The sequence below is a fragment of the Neovison vison genome, chromosome 4, assembly GCF_020171115.1.
Source record: "Neovison vison isolate M4711 chromosome 4, ASM_NN_V1, whole genome shotgun sequence".
NCBI lineage: Eukaryota > Metazoa > Chordata > Mammalia > Carnivora > Mustelidae > Neogale > Neogale vison.
Genome location: NC_058094.1, coordinates 3,398,887 through 3,417,339, shown reverse-complemented (window position 1 = coordinate 3,417,339; position 18,453 = coordinate 3,398,887). Strand labels below are relative to the sequence as shown.

The 18,453-nt window shown below is 54.3% G+C and overlaps 1 protein-coding gene across 3 annotated transcripts in view; it reads right to left on the bottom strand.

Annotated features, from left to right (window-relative positions):
* The window catches only part of TRAPPC9 (trafficking protein particle complex subunit 9), a 521,456-nt gene that overhangs the window by 369,730 nt on the left and 133,273 nt on the right, over positions 1-18,453 (bottom strand). For all 3 annotated transcript variants that reach the window (XM_044244893.1, XM_044244892.1, XM_044244894.1), the window contains 4 exons: positions 15,488-15,573; positions 11,974-12,100; positions 9,467-9,599; positions 6,661-6,824 (listed from right to left, as the gene is read on the bottom strand). In XM_044244893.1, coding sequence (XP_044100828.1) covers positions 6,661-6,824; positions 9,467-9,599; positions 11,974-12,100; positions 15,488-15,573 — 510 coding nt within the window. The remainder of the gene's footprint in view (positions 1-6,660; positions 6,825-9,466; positions 9,600-11,973; positions 12,101-15,487; positions 15,574-18,453) is intronic.

Here is an 18,453-nt window from a genome sequence, read left to right as displayed (position 1 = left end):
GAATGAATAAAATCTTCAGAAGGAGGAGGAGGACAAGGAGAGGGAGAATAGGAGGAGCTCCCGGCCTATAAAGGGACACATGCCTGGGTGGGATCTCTGATTCCAGGAAGGAAAAGGTGGGGGGGCAGAGGCGAAGCCCCCAGAAGCTCATAGCAGGTGACAGACGATGCTCTTCACAATCTGAAAATTTCTTAAAAGTCTATAATCCCATCACATACAGAACAAACAAAACTGCCTTACTGCCCTGCCCAAGTCAGGGCGACATCCAACTAAGCTGGGGCTCGCTGGCCTAGGAGGTAGAGGCAGGACGCACACCTGCTGAGGCCCCAGATCTGCAGGAAGGAACGGAGGCTCGCGGCCAGCAGCCCGGTGTGGCAGGACTTCATCACCGGGGCAGGGGGCGGAACCGAAACTAAAACCTCTAATTGCAGCACTCTTCTTGGCTGTTTGATGACTTTTCGTTTCTCAAAAGTGTTGCCGCTGAGACATCAACTGTGCTCAAATGAGCTGTGAGATGCGCTCCGGGCTCCCCGCGGTCCCGGCTGCAGAGCACAGAAGGCTGGCTGAGTCACAGGCGTCCGGAGGCAGCGGTGTGTAAGAGACGTGGAAGACACCATCAGCCGGGCTCTCAGCTGGGCTGCGGGGGGCACCCACAGACGAACCCCCGAAGGAGGGTGGGGCAGGAAACGCACACCTGGTGCGAGCTCCCCACCGTCCCGCACACAGCAGCCACAGGGCGGCTGACCGGGAGCGAGCACGTCCACGAGGCAGGCACCGTGCAACGACCTTCACGCGCATGTGTCCCTGAGCCCACACAGCGATGCTCGTAACACGTCCTGCTATCGTCCCCTCGGGCCAGCTGCCCAAGGGCCCACGGGAGCGGGTGGAGCCAGGAGTCCACCTACCCCAAGACGCTGCCCTGTCTAGCCCTGACAACAAGCCTGTGAGAGATGCGGCAGGCCAATTTTCAGATATGCACCTTTGATATCTTTATTTGAGAGAGAAAGAGAGGGGAGCCAAGCAGGGACAGGGAGAGACAGAATCGCGAGCGGCTCCGTGCACAGTGCAAGCCCAATGCAAGGCTCGACCCCACGACCCTGAGTTCACGACCTGAACCAAAATCAGGAGTCAGACGCTCGGCCCACCGAGCCACCAGGAGCCCCTCTTCCTCGTTTCCACTGCTGCGTCAGCACTCCTGGTGCCTGCACCTCCTGGGGAAGCCTGGGCCCCACAGAAGACGACTTCGCAGCAGCTGGCAGCTACGTGCGCCCACAGGGCCACACTGCTGGCCCCAAACAACCAACTGGGAATTTGATGTTCAAAAGTTCCCAAACTGGGGTGCCCAGGGGGCTCAGTCGGTTAAGCATCTGCCTTCGGCTCAGGTCACGATCTCAGGATCCTGGGTTCAAGGCCCAGGTCAGGCTCCCTGCTCAGCACGGAGTCTGCTTCTCCCTCTTCCTCTGTCCCTCCCCACCCCTGCTCATGCACTCTCTCTACCTCTCAAATAAATAAAATCTCTAAAAAAAAAAAAAAAAAAAAAGTTCCTAAACTGCAGGGCCAGACGCCCTAACTTCCTCTGCGCTTCCTACCGTGCTGGCTCACTTGTCACCCGCACCCCCAGGGAGCTGAACACATCAGGTCTTGTAATAGTGGCTAAAAGGCACTCCACTTGGTCTTCCAACGAACGGGGCTTGTAAACTTCTCCACAGCCGTGTGAACCCACAACGTGCCATAGGCTGAGCTGCTCGAAAAGGCCACGGCCGTCTGGAGAACCGGAGGGGTTCCTGCCACTCACGCCTTCCAGTGTCTTCCTAGGAGTACAGCAGTCGGTCGCTGCACTGTGGTTCCTCGCTGCGGCAGAAAGGTGCTAAGTGCCCGCAACACTCAGTCCCACTCGGCGAACATGCGTGACGCCCACACTGAACCGTGAGCCCCTTCAGGACAGGATTCATGGATCATTCATGGGCCCGGCAGGATGCGTGTGTAGCCACGTGATGTGAACGCCTGCTTGTTGGGGGACACAAAGCCAAGTGAAGTGAGTGTTGCTGGGACAGAGTGTAAGCAGGGCAGCGTACGGGAGGAGCGGCATGTCTCCGTCTGGGGGTCGGGAAAGCTTCCAGGAGGTGGTGTGGGGACTGGGATGTGAATGACGGAGGGGACGTGAGCGGCACCCGGGATACCTGACAGTCGGCAAAGCTGTGACTACATCCAACTGTGGCCACAGACAGCCAGGCGACAAAGACCATGGAAGCACCCTCCCACACCCAGAGGACAGGCACTCGGAGCTGATTCCTGGGTGTCCCAGGGCCCCACACAACGGCCACCACGTAGGCGTGCTCAGAAAAGGCTTGTTGAAGACCTGAGCAAACGGACAGCCAACTGGGAGGCGGAGGGCATGAACGAGCGCAGGAGATCGGTGGGAGGAAGAAAGCGGAGAGCGGACCTTCCCGCTGCCTCGCGGCCCACAATACACAGGCTACCCTCTGGCTTCCGCCCACACCAGACCCGTGAAGACAGGGGTCACTGCTGTCCTGCTCCCCAAGCACAGCAGTGGAAAGAAAGAAGGCAAGCAGCAAGTCAGATAAGAGTTGCTCCAAATGCTGGGCTAAGAAACGGAGTACAAGAAAGCTACGTGGGGCGCCTGGTGGCTCAGTCGTTAAGCATCTGACTTGGGCTCAGGTCATGATGCCAGGGTCATGCGCTCAAGCTCCGCATCGGGCTCCCTGCCCAGCGGGGAGTCTGCTTTCCCTCACCCACTCCCCCTGCCTGTGCTCCTACTTTCACTGTCTGTCTCTCTCTCTATCAAATAAATAAATAAAATCTTAAAAAAAAGAAAGAAAGAAAGCTATGTAAAAAGACGTTTAGTGAAAGAGAACACACTTTATAAAGATAATGGTGAAGGCGGGGTCAAGACGATGGCGACAGGTGCCAGGAAGACCTACTGTGCGCTGGCCCCCTGTGACACAAGGCATGCAAATCCCAACAGCCAGAAGGACGACACAGTCCTCTCCCAGGTACGCAGAATCCGCCCATCACAGAAGCAACAAGCACGGTCCACGTCCTGCTGCCAGTAAGTGGCAAGGCCAGGATGAACGCGTCTGGTGCCAAGACTATAATGGGAATCATAGTAGCGGAGTCTAATGCTGAGGACGGCCTGATCCTGGGGGCTCCCTCCAGGCCCCCCAACCCTCTGCTGGCCACAGCAGTCTGCCCCCTGCTCCCCTGGACCTGCACCCACACGCCAGCTGGAGACAGACAACGCTCACCCAACGCAGAGCAGCCTGAAGTCTTTGCAGGAAGGAGGTGGTCCCAGCAGAGCAGCAGAGGCAGAAGCTCACATGGCCCAAAGCTGGGCATCTAAGAGGACCCAGGCAGCTCATTAGAAATACCAGAGTGATTTACACGCAGCAGTTTTTCACCCCACTCACTCAGCAGGTGAACCAGGCAGACTCCTACAGGCCCGTTCTATCACTGAGAAAGGCCCTTCCCATCACCACCATCGGCAACCCCTCAGCACTAAACACCAACCAGACACTAGGCCCAGAGGTCCAAGGGCCACCACGCTGGCCTCTGGGAGACTCACAGCTGCTCGGGGACAAAGAGCCTTCCCGGGACAACCACCACACATTGGGCACCTGGAGGCACTCTGAGACAACAGAGGGGGGGACAGAGGAGGCCAGGGGACGAAGGGTTCTCAGGGTGACCACGAAGCAGGAAGCCAGAGGAGAAGTTCCCTGGGAATGAGCAGGTAAAGGGATAGGAGTGAGTCCCCGGGCTGAGCTCTAGAGAGGGAAGGCGGTTTACCCTCCCGTGTGAAAGACAGAGCCTAATGCCCAGGCACCTGAAATGAGATCCGAATGACCTCTGCGCTGGGAGCTGAAAGGGAGAGGTGGACAAAGGGGAGGCTGAAGCACAGGGCAAAGGCCAGTCACACAGGCCCCTGCGACTGGGGTCCAGGCCCACAGGAGGTTGTTAGAGGACTTCCAAAAGGGACAAACAAGAGGATTCCCACTTCAGAAAGGAGCAGCAAGTTCCTAAGCAACAGTGGACACACGATCACCACTCGGGTTTATCTGAGAAAACGAAAAGACGGTTTCCAGTCGCTGAGCCGTGACGCTGGGAAAAGGTATGGGACGTGCTTCCCAGTTATGGGCTCTGGGATTATCCGTCATTCACCCGGAGTCCCCGGGTTCCAACACCGACCACACCCTCAAAGCAAGGATTAAATTCCAAATACCAGATGAAGGTATTTCATGTCAGGGAGGCATTTCCTACCTAATCCCTATGTACCCGCTCCCAAAAATAGGGGAAAGACAAGATGAGCCTAAGGCAGGATCCAAAGCTTCCCACAGGCCGAGAGTAGACAAAGATTCTTTAAATGAGACACAAAGGGCAAGGACCACAGAGGAAAACAGTGATTAATTAGGTGAACTGTATTACGATGATTAACTTCCATTCACCCAAAGCACCACTAAGAGACCGCAGAGGCAACCACGCAGGAAACATTCACACTTCTTCCCAGCCAAGACCTCATACCCAGAACACACACATCTTTCGAGTCAGGAGTGATGGGGAGACACAGGGAAGCAACAGAGCGAGATAGAGAAGAACACCCAGTGAGAAAAAAGGGACCAAAGCACTTGGACAAAACAGGATCTGAGTGTCCAAAACCGTATGAAAGGTACTCAGCTTCCCTGGTCATCAAACAAATGCAAACGAAAACCCCAGCGTTACACGGTGACACCCACCCGCCCCACCAGAGTGACTGCAGATGCCAAGAATCAGTGAGCACCTGAGCAACCAGACTCTCACACGATGATGGAGCGAACGAGGGCAGCCCCTGCAGGAAAGCGTTCTGCTCTCGAGCTGAGTACACGTCCACCCCACCCCAGCATTCCGCTCCTGGAGATACACGCGGTGGAAACATCTGCAGACGCCCCTGCAAAGCACGCGCCAAAATACTCAAGAGCAGCGCTACTCTTAACAGTCCCAAGAGGGAAACCACCCAAATGTGCTGAGTCATACAGTGTGGGGCCTTCACACAGTAGAGCCCGCCACGGCAACGCGAACAAACGGCGATGGCAGCAGGGGTGACAATGGTGGCAGCAATAAGGGTGACAGCGGCGCTGGTGACAATGTTGCTGGTGGTAGCAACAATGGTGATGGGGATGATGGCGGTGGTGGTGGTGGAGGTGGTGGTGGAGATAGTGGAGGTGGTGGTGGAGGTGATGGTGATGATGGTGGTGAAGGCAGTGGAGGTAATGGTAGAGGTGGAAGTGATGGGGGTGGCGGTGGCGGTGGTGGAGGTCGAGGTGGAGGGGGTGACAGCAGTGACAGTAACAGCTAACAAATCTGAGTGTAATAATGCAGCAAGTGCTGTTCCAAGCACTTTGCATACATCATCTTATTGAATTCTCATAATACCCCTGTGATGCAGACGCTATTATTAGTGCTATTTTACAGAAGAAAAGTCCAGGAGAAGTTAAATGACTTGCCCAAGATAACACACAGCAAGGAAGTGACAGCCAGAACCTGAACTTGGGCAGCATCTCCCTAGGAGGAGAGGCACAGACGGGGACAGCGCACAAGACAGGACCGGCAGATACACGCTTCGGGTCCCTCCCGCACACTTCATCAGAATCAGGGGGAGAAACAAGGGAATGCGAGGTGCTCTGGCGTTCTCCCCAGTGGGATGGGCTCAGAGCCACCCTTTTTTACACAATTCAAATTCCTTCCTTCACAGTATAATGATCTGCAGGACAAATTCTCCCAAACTCCCCGCTTGCCCTTCCCTCCAACAAGAGGGCAGGGGCTCTACCTCTGATGAACTCATTCTGCTTGGTTTTTCCCACGTGATGACATTAGCCTGAGGAAGGAGCCCTGTGCTGGGGAGTAAGAGGCAGCCAGTGCACCCTTCCCTAGGAACTCAGCCACAGCCGGTCAAGCTCCCGTGGAGGCCTGGCTCACATCGCCCCACATCGAGAGCACAGAAACACCCCAAGTTCTGCAAGCTTACTTCCCCTCGTCTGTCTTTGGCCTCACTGGCCCGTGTACGTTCTCGGACGTCGTTACATGACCCGACAGTACTTACACTTACTCCTCCCGACCCCTGTCCCTCCTCCGTATCATCCATTCCCCTCGACCGGTATCGCTCACTGACCTCGCAGCCTCCGGAGTCTGCCGCACCTACTTTACTTCACGTGCTAAGTGCTAGCCCTGTCTGCCCAGGAAGGGACCAGCATGCAAAGGACCAATGACTGGTAAATGGTGAAGCCAAAATTTGAACACAGGTCTCCTGGCGTCCAGCTTCTGCATCCCAGCAGCAGGAAACAAAGCATCTGTGTTGAAGCAGGAGCACACGGCGCTATGACCGAACCTGCAGAAAGACCCAGGGCTGGACAAACGGGCCCTAAGCTGCGACCGGTCTGCGCCCCTAACGTCTCTCCACTCCTTCCAGAGGATCCCTACTGAGGGTCTGGGAAATGTGACCAGCACCAGGGACCAAGGGCTCCGCTGCCCTCCTCCATGCGTTCCTGACTCGTCAGTCTCAGGAGGGCAACAAACCAGAAGAGGAAGACGCTTTTACGCTTTCTGAGCTCCGGCCATTGACGCGTCTCTTCTGGAGACAAAGACGACAACCACTTCTGGGTTCAGACCCACCTTTGGTGGTGAGGATTTTGGAGGTGACTTCCAGTTTCTCCAGTGGCTCCATCCCGATGTTCTCCAGTTGGATGACGAGCTGCTGGGTCTCCCCGTTGTAAAGCTGGACCGACACGTTGGTGGACGTCTCGTCGCCAGGAGAAGGCTGCAGGGAGTGTGCAGACCTAAAACAGAAGCAACAGAGTAAACTTCAAGCAGAAAGAATCAAAGAAAATAGTGGCATATCAGAACTAGTCACATCACCAGACTGAACGCATTCCAGAAACAGGGACCGGGGAGCGTGAAGCCCAGCTCTCGGGAGCATGGGCCGAGAGCCACACGTGGACAGCTCTCCACGTGCAGCCACACCCTGTGCTCCCACTCCGCCGTGGCCTAATGCGTGCACACGTGCGCATGTGTGAAACTCCTTAACTACTGAATTATGGTAGGGCCTAAGATGAAACAGTGAATTAGTTCAAATGTTCCCTGAACCACGGCTCTCTAAAAAAATTTTGCAAATCTCATGCTCAGAATTGCCTTGTGAAAACCCGTAGATTAAAGAAGAAACCTTAGATGAACCATTCCGACAGACACCACGGGAACTGGAGGGACAGATCGATGAGAAGTATGTAAAACGGACTCCGCGTCACAGGTGAAAATGACCAGCAGAGGCTGCAGGCCCCCTGGGGTCGTGTGGCATCTGTGTGGCCCGCTGGGGCCCAGGCCAGTGGGCGTGGAGCCCCACGTGCAGACCCGAAGCCTGCCGCCTCTCCCCAGAGGCTCCTGGGCCACAGCCCTCAGGTTCAAATACACACACTGTGCTCTGGGAGGTTTGGCCCCAAGAGAGCGGGTGGCCACTGGAGGAAAGGGTCAACATTCTCTCTTGGGTAAGGGTCCTCCTGACACCCCGCTCTCTTCCCCCTTGAACCTGAGGGATTTTCCACAGAAAGTGCCGTGAGTCTATGCCATATACTTAACTGAGCCAGAAATGGACAGATTCCGGGTCCCCCCACCCAGCAAGGGCCCAACAGCCTCCCTGCCAACCAGTGCTTTCTAGCTCTGCTCCTGGCCGCAGACCAAAGGACTGGGGTCAGACCCAAGACCTGTTCTATGTGCCTCAAGAGAGCTTCACAGGCCCACACTGGTCCGAAAGACAGGAGAGAATGTTCCAGACAGCGCTGGTCTCACTCTTCCGGCATCCAAGAGACGAGGTTTAAACAAACCAGGCTTATTGAGCCAACCTGCACCTCCTGGGGGCCTCCCATTGCTGGCTCTGAGAGAGAAGCTTTATATCCAAACCACATTTTCAGAAAAAAAATACCATAAGGAATCAAGATGAACGCATTCCTTTACATTTTACACCTTCAAAGTTGCTTATGAGTCAGGAATAAACTTTCTCTGTCAAGGAAGGAAGCAGGACTCCTGTCCTCACTCTAAATGACTTCCCGTATTTTAACATCCCGTCCTTCCAGAGCAAAAGCTGTTTGCAATTAACTTGAAATTGCAGACGAGGTATTCAGAAAAACTGAAACACAGCGAGACTAATTACTTTGCATCTGAAACAAACAGGGTGTCAGCCCCCCAGCACCACAGGAAAAGAAGGCAGGAGAAAGCAGAGCCACTATGCGGCCCAGGGCCTGGCCGACACAGGTGCCATCCATCCCCAAGTCCAGTGTCCCTCAAGACAGAGCCAGAACCAGAAGGGGGCTGAGTCCCAGGTGAGCAGTGGCAGTAAGGAGATGGCAGTCAGACAATTCCCCTTTTCTGGCCATATTTTTCCTTGCCTGACCATCTGGCCAACTTTTGTGAATCCCGTAAGGCCCGATTTAAACATCACACCTGTGAAGCCTTCCTGAGCCATGAACAGGAGAGTGGCCTCCCTCTAGTTGTTTTCAGGAGCACTTAGCAAACTGGACTATGGTGAGTCTACGTACTCTCCGGACAGGAGCTCCTACAACAGGCAAAGCCTAGGTCGAGGGCATTTCTGGTTAGTGTCTCCTCCTACAGACCAAGCCTAGATCGTGCGGCAGGTGTCAGTAAATGTGTGGGAGTGAATGCGATGGCTCAAGTCACAGCAATATTTACTTTAATCAGAAGCAACACTCAAGGAACGGTCACCTGAAATCAGACACTCCACACTAAAGCCACCAAAATTCATTTTTTAAATTGAGGTATTATTTCCATACCATGAAATTCACTCGTCTTCATATGCAATTCAATCATTTTTAGTAAATTTACAACAGCCCCTGCTAGCCACCCTGTTTTAAAACACTTTCACCATACTTTTGGTGAACATACATCATACTTTTGGAAACAATTAAAATGGAAACTCTTGGCTTATGTTACATGGTTATCCAAACGTAACCTGGGGTACGAGGTATAATGTTGCAGCATCTCGATGCGCAAACATACGTCTCGAAAAAGAAGGTGGGTGAACACTGGGAAGAAAAACCACAAAGAGTTAACAGCAACGGTTTCTGGGACTCCTGAGATGTATTTCCCTTCCTTCTTCATGCTCTCCTACATAGTTCCTTAAAAAAAGAAAACCTACTTTTTAAAAGATAGGAATTAACTGTTTTTCACAAAAAGTAGGATTCCAAAGGCTAATCTCCTATTTTGTTCTGTTCGTGGTAAGAAACACCTCAACTCTGCTCCATCTCACTTTACACAAAGCACATTGCCTACTGGTTATCCTGGAGAAACGCTTCGCCCGTCTTTTGGTCCTAAGCATCAGGGATGAACTCAGACTTTGGTGCCACTGAAAATGAATGCTCAGGACGATAGTGAAAGGCCCTCTCTTGGGGGACAAGAGATGCCCACATCCCACCTGGGCAGGGAGGTGCTGATCTGCAGCCTGGGCAGGGCCGGGATGACTTCTACCGCGGAGCCGCTGGTCTTCACCCCGGGAAGGTTATCCAGCAGGCAGTCGCTGAAGACGCCGAAGACCGTGGTGTGGTAACCTGGGAAGTGAAACCAAGAGCTTCACAGCCCTGTCAGGCCCCTGTCTGGAGGCCGGCCCCAGCAGGGTGGAGCATGCCACCCCTGCCCCAGCCCCAAGCTCAGTCTGACGTCATCCCCCCCCCCGTCCCACCCACAGCTCGGCCGAAGCCCTGGCTGCCTCACAGAGACAAAGGGGTGACAGTCCCCACACCCCTACCTCACAGGACACCCCTGGGTCCGAGGGAAAGCATGTATGGGTCTTCATCAGCTAGAAATCTCTAGGCAACTTAATACCACTTCTCAGGACTTGGACAATTTGCTTTTCTTTTTTTTTTTTTTTTTTTTTTTTTGTCTACGGCCATACCACCCTGAACGCGCCCGATCTCGTCTGATCTCGGAAGCTAAGCAGGGTCGGGCCTGGTTAGTACTTGGATGGGAGACAATTTGCTTTTCAAATGTGCCTGTCTCTAAGAGAGCGGGAGCTAGTGCTCCTTTGCAGGACAGAATGGGACGGACTAAGTATCTGAAAAATGATTCAGACTCTTCCGTGGAGAGATGAAAGTTCAAGAGCCAATTACTGTTGTAACTGCTACGTGATGCGGCCAATCTGCCATTTGTGTCCAAGTGCTGTGATCAAAGATTAGCGGATTCTCCGTGCAAAAAGAAAAAAAAAAAACAAAAAACTTCCACTGGTTAGAAAGCACTTAAAATTATTTAAGCAGAGCTTTAAAATGGCTGTTGAAATTTCGAGAGATAATTATTATAAACAGTGTTCACTGTGTAAGAAAATTAAACAACATGCATGGCTATGTGCTTCAGGAAAGGACCTCCGTGCGGCACCAGGAACCAGAGGAGAAAGGTGGTTAGCTCGGGGGAGTCAGGGCCCGACGGCCCCCAGCGGCTCCTTCACCGTCTGCCAGTGGTAACTGGTTGCTCTCGCAACCTAAAATCACCAATTCACAGCATCCATGCTGCCTTCCTTTTGCAATATGTTTCCTAAAAGACCTAATTTAACTTGCAAACGTGTTCCTCCACGGAAGTCCACATCTGGCAATATGCCCCCTCCTCTTTTTCTTTCCAGAAAACCTGACAGAATGTGATTTTGTCTAAGTTACTTTTGTTCTCCATTTCTTAATTAAAATCAGTCATTCTCCTTTCCTTACGTACCGCTGAAGAGGACTACAAAGAAATGCAAAACCTGATGCCAAGTCCTGTGATGTCTAATGATATTTCTGGTAACACGGGGTCAGGCCCTCTACTTCCCACAGAAGGTGCGCCAAAGATGAACGTGACTGGTCTGTACCAACTCGGAGCTCGGAGCTCGGCTCTGACTTCTTATCCAGTGGGTATCGGTTAGTAATTAGGGGTCAAGGCCATCAGTCCTAAGTATTTCCCCTCTCATCTGCCTTGTCCACTCCCAGCCACTGCTGTGACCCTACTTGGTCCTTTCATCCCGGGGCTACACCAACAGCTTCCTAGTTGGTCTCCCTGCACCCAGCCTAGCCCAGCACCAGCCCGTACTCCAGAAAGCGGCCTGGAGGTCCCTTTGCAAGGCTTCTCTGACCGGATCTCTCCTCCCATGAAATGCGGCCCCGCGGAGAAAGCCAGCACCCCTTAGCCCTTCTGGGTCTGGCCTCTGTCTCCCTTCCCAGCCCTGTCACTACCACCCCTCCGCCTGGGCCAAGATCCTGGAGACCCACCACACACCGGGGAGTGGCACGGTGGATGAGGCCAGTGAGCAGCTGCCTTCGGGGGCAGAGCGCTGCCTGAGTACCCAGCAGGGGATCCGACCCAGCACGGAGGACAGTCTCCAGAGGAAAGAAGTCTGAGCTAAGAGCGGGAGGGAGCCGGGAGCGGCCGAGTCTGGAAGCGTGCCAGCAGAAGGAAAAGCACAGGCGAGCTCAGAAAGGGCACACTTCTAGAACAGCAAGGAGCCCAGTAGAGGGACAGACGGGTGCCTCAGGAGGAGGGGAGGGGCATGCGGCAGGTCAGACACAGAGGGTCAGACGCCAGTAGGGGTGGGGACGGGCGGATCCCGCATGCATGCAAGGACCTCTGAACGGGGGTGGCCAAGGGGAGAGAAGGTCAGACCAAGCGAGGGAAAGTCAGGGGGTCAGCGGGGCCTGACAGCAGGGGGAGCCTGTGGGCATGTCTGCAGCCGCAGAGGGACAGGAACCAGAGGCCTGACACAGAGCAGGACCCCTCGCACTGTAGGGAACGCTGCGGGCCCGCTGCAGCCCATGCACGCCAAGCCGCTCCTTGCCATGGCACGGCCCCAATATCTCTGAAGCAAGCAGTCGGAACCAACCCGGGGGAGCGGGGACAGGCCTCAGTGGGGCAGGCAAAGATTCGGGAGTCCTGTTCGACCTCCGATCAGAAAGCCGGTCTCCTTACCGTTGACTGTAATCGTTCCAGTCGTCTGCGGGACCCCAACAAGAGTCACGGGGTAAAGACCGGACTCAGCGGGCAGGGAGAGCGCCGCAGGCAGAGACTCGAACTCCACTCCGCTGGTCAGGAGCCCCTAGAGCAAGTGACAGCGGCGTGAGGGACACAGCTCACACGCCGCCGTGTCACCGCATCCTGGGGGCCGAGGGCATCGGCTGAGGGGCAACCCCAGGCCTGTGGGGGTGGGGACAGCGATGCACGGCCGTCATAAAGCCCCGCAGACAGCTGCGGCGACGGCCAGAAGCATGCTTCCCACGCACGACTGTGAAGGGGAAAGCACGTGGCTGTCTGAACAGCCCCATCTCGACGTCAGCCCTGCTGGCTGGGCTTCTCCTCTGTGGTTTTGTTGCTTTACCAAACTGGAATGTAAATGTAAAGAAAAATAAAATACGTAAACATAAAGAGAAAAAGGAAGTACGGAACTGTACCATCAACTACTATCCCTCAGCACGACTACGAATCATCAGTTCGCCTCACTATGTGCCAGGCAACGCGCGACAGGAATGAGACAGCGTCCCCGGCTTCGAGGAGCTGCCCCAGGTTGTAGATGTGCGGGGCTGCCCACGCTCAGCGCTTCTCAACACTGTACAGAAGCCCCACCTGGCACAATAGGCAAGAAACAGAAACTAAAGGGAGGCAGACAGTTACTCACAAAACACAAAACTGTAAATGTAAAAACCCGACGGAACTGACAGTGGGTCTTGAACTGGCAAGTGCTTCCGCGGAGTCACAAAGTCAGCATAAAGAGAAGCAAAGGTATTTCTATCATCTGGCAATAAACAAAAGAAATTTCAAAATAAAACATAGAAACACCATTCACTAAAAGAGCGAAAATGTCCACCGCGAGCGAACAGAGCGATGAGCGCTGTGGACTCGTGGGAAATCTGCAGCCAGCGGGGGAGTCGCACAGCCCAGACCCGCACAGAGGAGAGGCCCCGGCTCCTTCCGGGATTTGTCTTCTGTATGGGCCGCAGCCTGTGCAGCCCTAACCCCACTCCACATGCTCCAGGACAGAGCGAGGAAGCCAGCGCCACGGTGCTGGGACCTCAGTCCTCCACTGGGCGAAGGCGAGAGAGGGTCATGCACGGACGGGCTAGGGCTGGCAGCACCGCGGCAAAGTCTGGCTGGTCCAGTTCTGCATGTGTTGCACATGCGTGTGTGCGGGCACAGGTGCATGTAGGTTTATATGTAACTGCACGTCTACGTGTGCACGCACACCTCTCCTCCATCTACAGGAAGCACCCAGAAGCAGGTGCTCTGGCGGCAAGGAGCACGCCTGTGCCACACTTTGAGCCAAAGCACAAAACGATCTGCGTGAGGGACAGGGGTGGTGGGCAGGAGTGCGGGCACAGAAAGCACGTGGACGGCTACTGTCTTCAGGCAAAATGCACCGCATTTCATCTCTTCTAAAAATAGCGAGAGCGAATATGACCGTCTGTTAACAGTCGTCAGATCTGGAAGGTGGGTACTGGGGGTGCTCCTTATTCCCCGTTACCATCTCACGTGCTTGAAATAGTTCATGATTTCATTTGTTAATGCTTGAACTCTTTCATAATTTCATTCTTTAAATTCTGACCATGATTTGTGGCCTACCTTCTAGTGGCAATTTTTATTTTACTCTTTGTTCTTCCTAACTTTTTATTAAAAAGCACATATTACTTTTAAACCAGATAAAAATCAAAGCTACCTTTTTTTGAGAGAGAGAGTGCAGGGGGCAGGACAGCGGGGGTGGGGGAGTGGCAGAGGAAGAGGGAGAATCTTTTTTTTTTTTTTTTAAGATTTTATTTATTTATTTGACAGAGAGAGATCACAAGTAGGCAGAGAGGCAGGCAGAGAGAGAGGAGGAAGCAGACTCCCCGCTGAGCAGAGAGCCCGATGTGGGACTCGATCCCAGGACCCTGAGATCATGACCCGAGCTGAAGGCAGAGGCTTTAACCCACTGAGCCACCCAGGCGCCCCGGAAGAGGGAGAATCTTAACCAGGATCCACACCTAGCACAGAGCCCAAGGTGAGGTTCAGTCTCACAACTCTGAGATCACGACCTGAGCCGAAATGAAGAGTTGGGCACTTAACCAACTGAGCCACCCAGGTACCCCTGAAAGCTACTTTAAAAAAAAAAAAAGTGTTAGACCAACAAAGCATCTGACACTTGAGGCACTTTGGGGGAAAATCCTCTGAGCAATTATTCCCTGCTCAAGCCAAGAGACAGAAAGTCATTAAAAGGCCTGACCCGAGAGCCAAACCCTAGAGCTGGCAGTTTCTTGCACGACAAGAGGGGGACAACACTCATCCCCACTGGCTCGCTCTCTGAGTGACCTCAGGGCTGTAGGCCTCACATGCATTCAAGTTTCTCAGAGCTCTAAGGAATTCTAGAAACCTCTGCCTCACGCCGAGAGCTGGTCATCATCTTCAATGACCACCAGTCGGCCTCGTAACCTCCCACTCATCCTTGATTTCTCAGCTGAGTCCTTGTCTCTCCCAGAGAGTCCCCCTCAGCTCTCCACATGGGCCCTGGAGCACCTCGTGCACCCACAGCACTGACCACAACAAGGACCAGGTCCTTCAAGTGCCTTGCCCATGGCCAAATACAGAGCATGAGCAGTCACCAAGATAGCTTCACAGAAAGCCCCACTCCTTCCCCTGAACGCGAGTCATAAAACTCTAATGGAAGACATGAACCATCTCACAACATCCTTTGCAAGAGTCTAAAAAAGTCACGAAGCAGGACCACCTGCTAATCCGTAGTATCAGGTAACAACCCAGAGCACCGAGCCGCACCGCACAGCACCACACGGCACTAGGTGATGAGCCGCAGTACGCAACAGCGCTACATAACAAGCAGCACAGAGAAGACCTGGGACACGGGCCCCGCACGGCAGGCAGCTGGCTCTGGTCCGGGACCTTCAGAATGAGCCTGGAGAGCCCGTACACATCTCCTTCCCACTGACCACAGAATTAGGTGAGCGGCTCCAGCGGACAGCTCTACAGAACGAGCCTTGAAAGCCGGCACCAAACACGGAAACAGAACACTGGATTTCAACGTCGAGAGAACGCTCCCACCGGCGGTGTGACAACTTCTTCTCCTACTGTCCAGACCGCGCTCTTCCCTCCAGCCCTGACCGTCTTATCCTCTTGCAGCAGGGGTAAGGCCCACACGGAGCGGCCAACAGAACATACACTTTGCAACCTCCGCCGATCTCAGGTGCATTTCAACACGATCACTCCAGGGCTCACAGCTAGTCACCCACACGCAACGCAACGCGTGTTCCCAGCAGGGGTCTGTTCACGGATCCCAACGCTGAGCGCCGAGCACTAAAGACAAGGGAATGACAAGACGTGGTCTTCCTTCACAGAAACCTCATAAGCTTTGGCAAAACAAATGTAAGAACAGATCTATACCACGGGATCTGTGCCACAGATACTAAAACAGCCCCGTGGGAAGGTGGCGGCGGCCAATACGTACCATGTTTTCGACTCGGAGCTCAAACGGCATCGGGTTGTGCACCATCAGCTGGACTTCACACACATCTCCTTGAACCCACTGGAAATCTACAAATGCACACACAGAAGAACCTAGGTATTAGTTGGGATTTCTGCGGGTCAGAATAGGCGGGTCAGCACTGCCCCTTGGATGCTTCATCACAGGGGTTTCTCACCATCTTCGGCACACCGAATTCAGGCCAGGGTGTCAGACCCAACTTTACAAATCAGCCCAGACAGCGCCATTCCTGGTACCGGCCTGTACGTCACACAGACCTTCACTGGCCCAGAGGCTGGTACTTTGGAAGACGGTGCTGCAGGCCACTTTAAGTGACATACAGAATGACTCCTCTGTCCCCTCCGTAAGAGGTCCCACTGCACTTTAGGTAAATCGAGGATAAATCCCTGCTCACGTGATTAATGATGTCGGAAAGAAGACAACCTCCTCTCCAAGCCTCAGTGTGTCAGATCCCATGGGGGAGGCCCCTCCTCGAGGTTCTATCCCAGAAACCACAGATTCGATCCCATTCAACAGCTGCCCAGCATCAGGCCCTCTGCACTCGGAGTCACGGCACAGTCTTTCCATAACATTGGAGGGACCGGCCCGGTAGGAAGTTGGCCGGATTTCTCACTGCTTGCCCAGCACCTAGGACAGTGCATGCAACGGCTGTTTGGAACCTTCTCTCCTCAGCTGCCAGGTCCTTTAGGAATGTCACCTCACCTGACGGTCAGAAGAAGCCTCTGGGTCAGTGTCTCTTGCTCTCTACTGTCCCCAGGCAAACAGGATCTGGTCTGAGGGGGCGAGGGGAAGACTGCAGGGCCAGGCTGCAGTCCACAGCCTGTGCAGGCCAACTTGACCTTTACACTGACCTTGACCTCAGCACTGAGCTTGGCCATGTCCCAAAGTCCCAGCACAAATGACAGAAAACCCTCCACCTCTGTGCTCGAGCTCAGGACCTGAGCCACAAACACAGCTGCACAGAGCTGAGCTGGGACAGCGGCAACACTAGCAACCAGGAGACAGGGAGGCGGGTAAATTACTCCACGTTACCGTGCAGACGGTCTCGACAACTGTGCCCAGGGCTTGCTTCTTCTCACACACTCCACGCCCCTGCTGTGATGACAACTCCCCCAATAATACACACAGATTCATTTATAGAGATTGGGATTTTAGGTTAAAGATACGTGATTCTTCAAAGCTCTAGGCAGATCTTTGCTGATGAGAATACTGCGGGAAACATATTAGAAGCCACAGAATATAAATTACATTTTCCTACCCATGGGTATTCAACAAATAGCATGCATGTTGGCCGAGGCGTCTGTTACGTTTCAGAAAAAAATCCTGCATCATCCGCTGAATTTATCCTCAGCCCAGATGAGCAGGGCTCCTGACTGTGATGACTAAACCATTTTCCGGAGAAAGAAATCCCTGGGCTTTGAGTCATAAGCCCTGGCTGGAGACTGAGCCGGGCACTCACTAGCTGTCCGAACACTCGGCTCCGTCTTCACTTTCTCACTTGCCAGCGGGCGTAATGCCGGCGGCCCGTGCAGCGGCGCCGATCACGGGACAACGTCTGCTGAAGCCCTCGCCACAGGTGAGGGCGTTACTTCCATAAACAGAAGGCTCCACAATTTGAGAATGGACAATACAGAGGCAGGACTGGCCCCAGGGTGGGTGGGGGTTGGAGCTGCAGCCACATGGGCCCGGGCAGAGGGGGCGGGGGTGGGGGAGGGGGACTAATGCTGTCCTGCCACAGGCTCCGAAGTCTTCATAATTTCTGAAAAGGGGCCCCACAAGTCAAGTAGCTGGTCCTGAGAAGGAGTCTCACACATCCAGTCTCCCAAGTAACCTCCGGAAGTTTTTCTAAACGGAATGAGTGAAAGATTCCTAAAAACACTCTTTAGGGGAGAAAGCATATGGCCAACCCCGGGGAGGCCAGAAACTCCCAGATGGCCCAAGGGGGGGGAAGCTTCGATTTGACGTTGGGTCTAGGTCTGCCCAGAGAGTGATTTGCCCACCTCAAAAGCCAAGAAGACAGAAGTGGAGCAGGACCCGAGTCTTCCCCTCCAAAGAGGCAAAGGAGGGTTCCCACGGGCAGACAGGCCCCACTCGGGGGAACGCCCACTGCAGTGGGTCCAGGAGCCCCTGGCCCTCCCTGGCCTACCACGGTGCCCGCCCAGCTTCCCTGCTTCCAGTCCTCTCAAGCTTGTCCTCCGGAGCAGGGGCCCCCGGGCTGGAGGGGGAGCCGTCTCAAAACCACCAGACTGAAGACAGACGGTCAAAGACAAACTTTCGCCACAAATGCCTGCTTGATTGGCCTGTGTCCCCAGACAACCAGGAGACACTCGCGGCTCACTGTGTCACTCCTCCAGGTTAACAAACACTCACGGCCAGCACTGGCCCCTCATCAGATGCCGGGCGCTGCCGGACCACGGAGCCGGAGCCGCCACGACCAGCACAAGCAGAGCCATGTCACCTGGAACCGCTGCCACCACCACCGGTACGGCCTCCAGGAGTGGAACGGCCTCCGCCTTCCTGCACCTTCAGCCCACGTGAGGGCCTCCGTGGCTGACCCAACAGCACCCGGCTGGCAGGGAGCAGGGGAAACGTGGTTTTCAGGCTTTCAGCCCAAGCAGCACAGTGACAATGGCAGGCGGGGGTCAGAGGACCGAGCGGCCATACCTGGCCACCAGCAAACATCTGTGTGGTCTGGGTTTGTACCCCTTACAATGCCTGACCCGCAGCGGGGGGAGTTCATGCCAGTGTGACAGACGCAAGAGCACGCGGGCAACATCATCACCCAGAACGCAAATGGAAAACACTCCCACACTGTCAGAGAAAGCTCACGGTCTCCCCATTTTAAAAGATGAGAAATAGTTAAAGTTCAAGAAAGGCAAGGATTCCACACCGCAAAAAAGGAGATTTTTTTCTCCACTTCAGCCCATCTC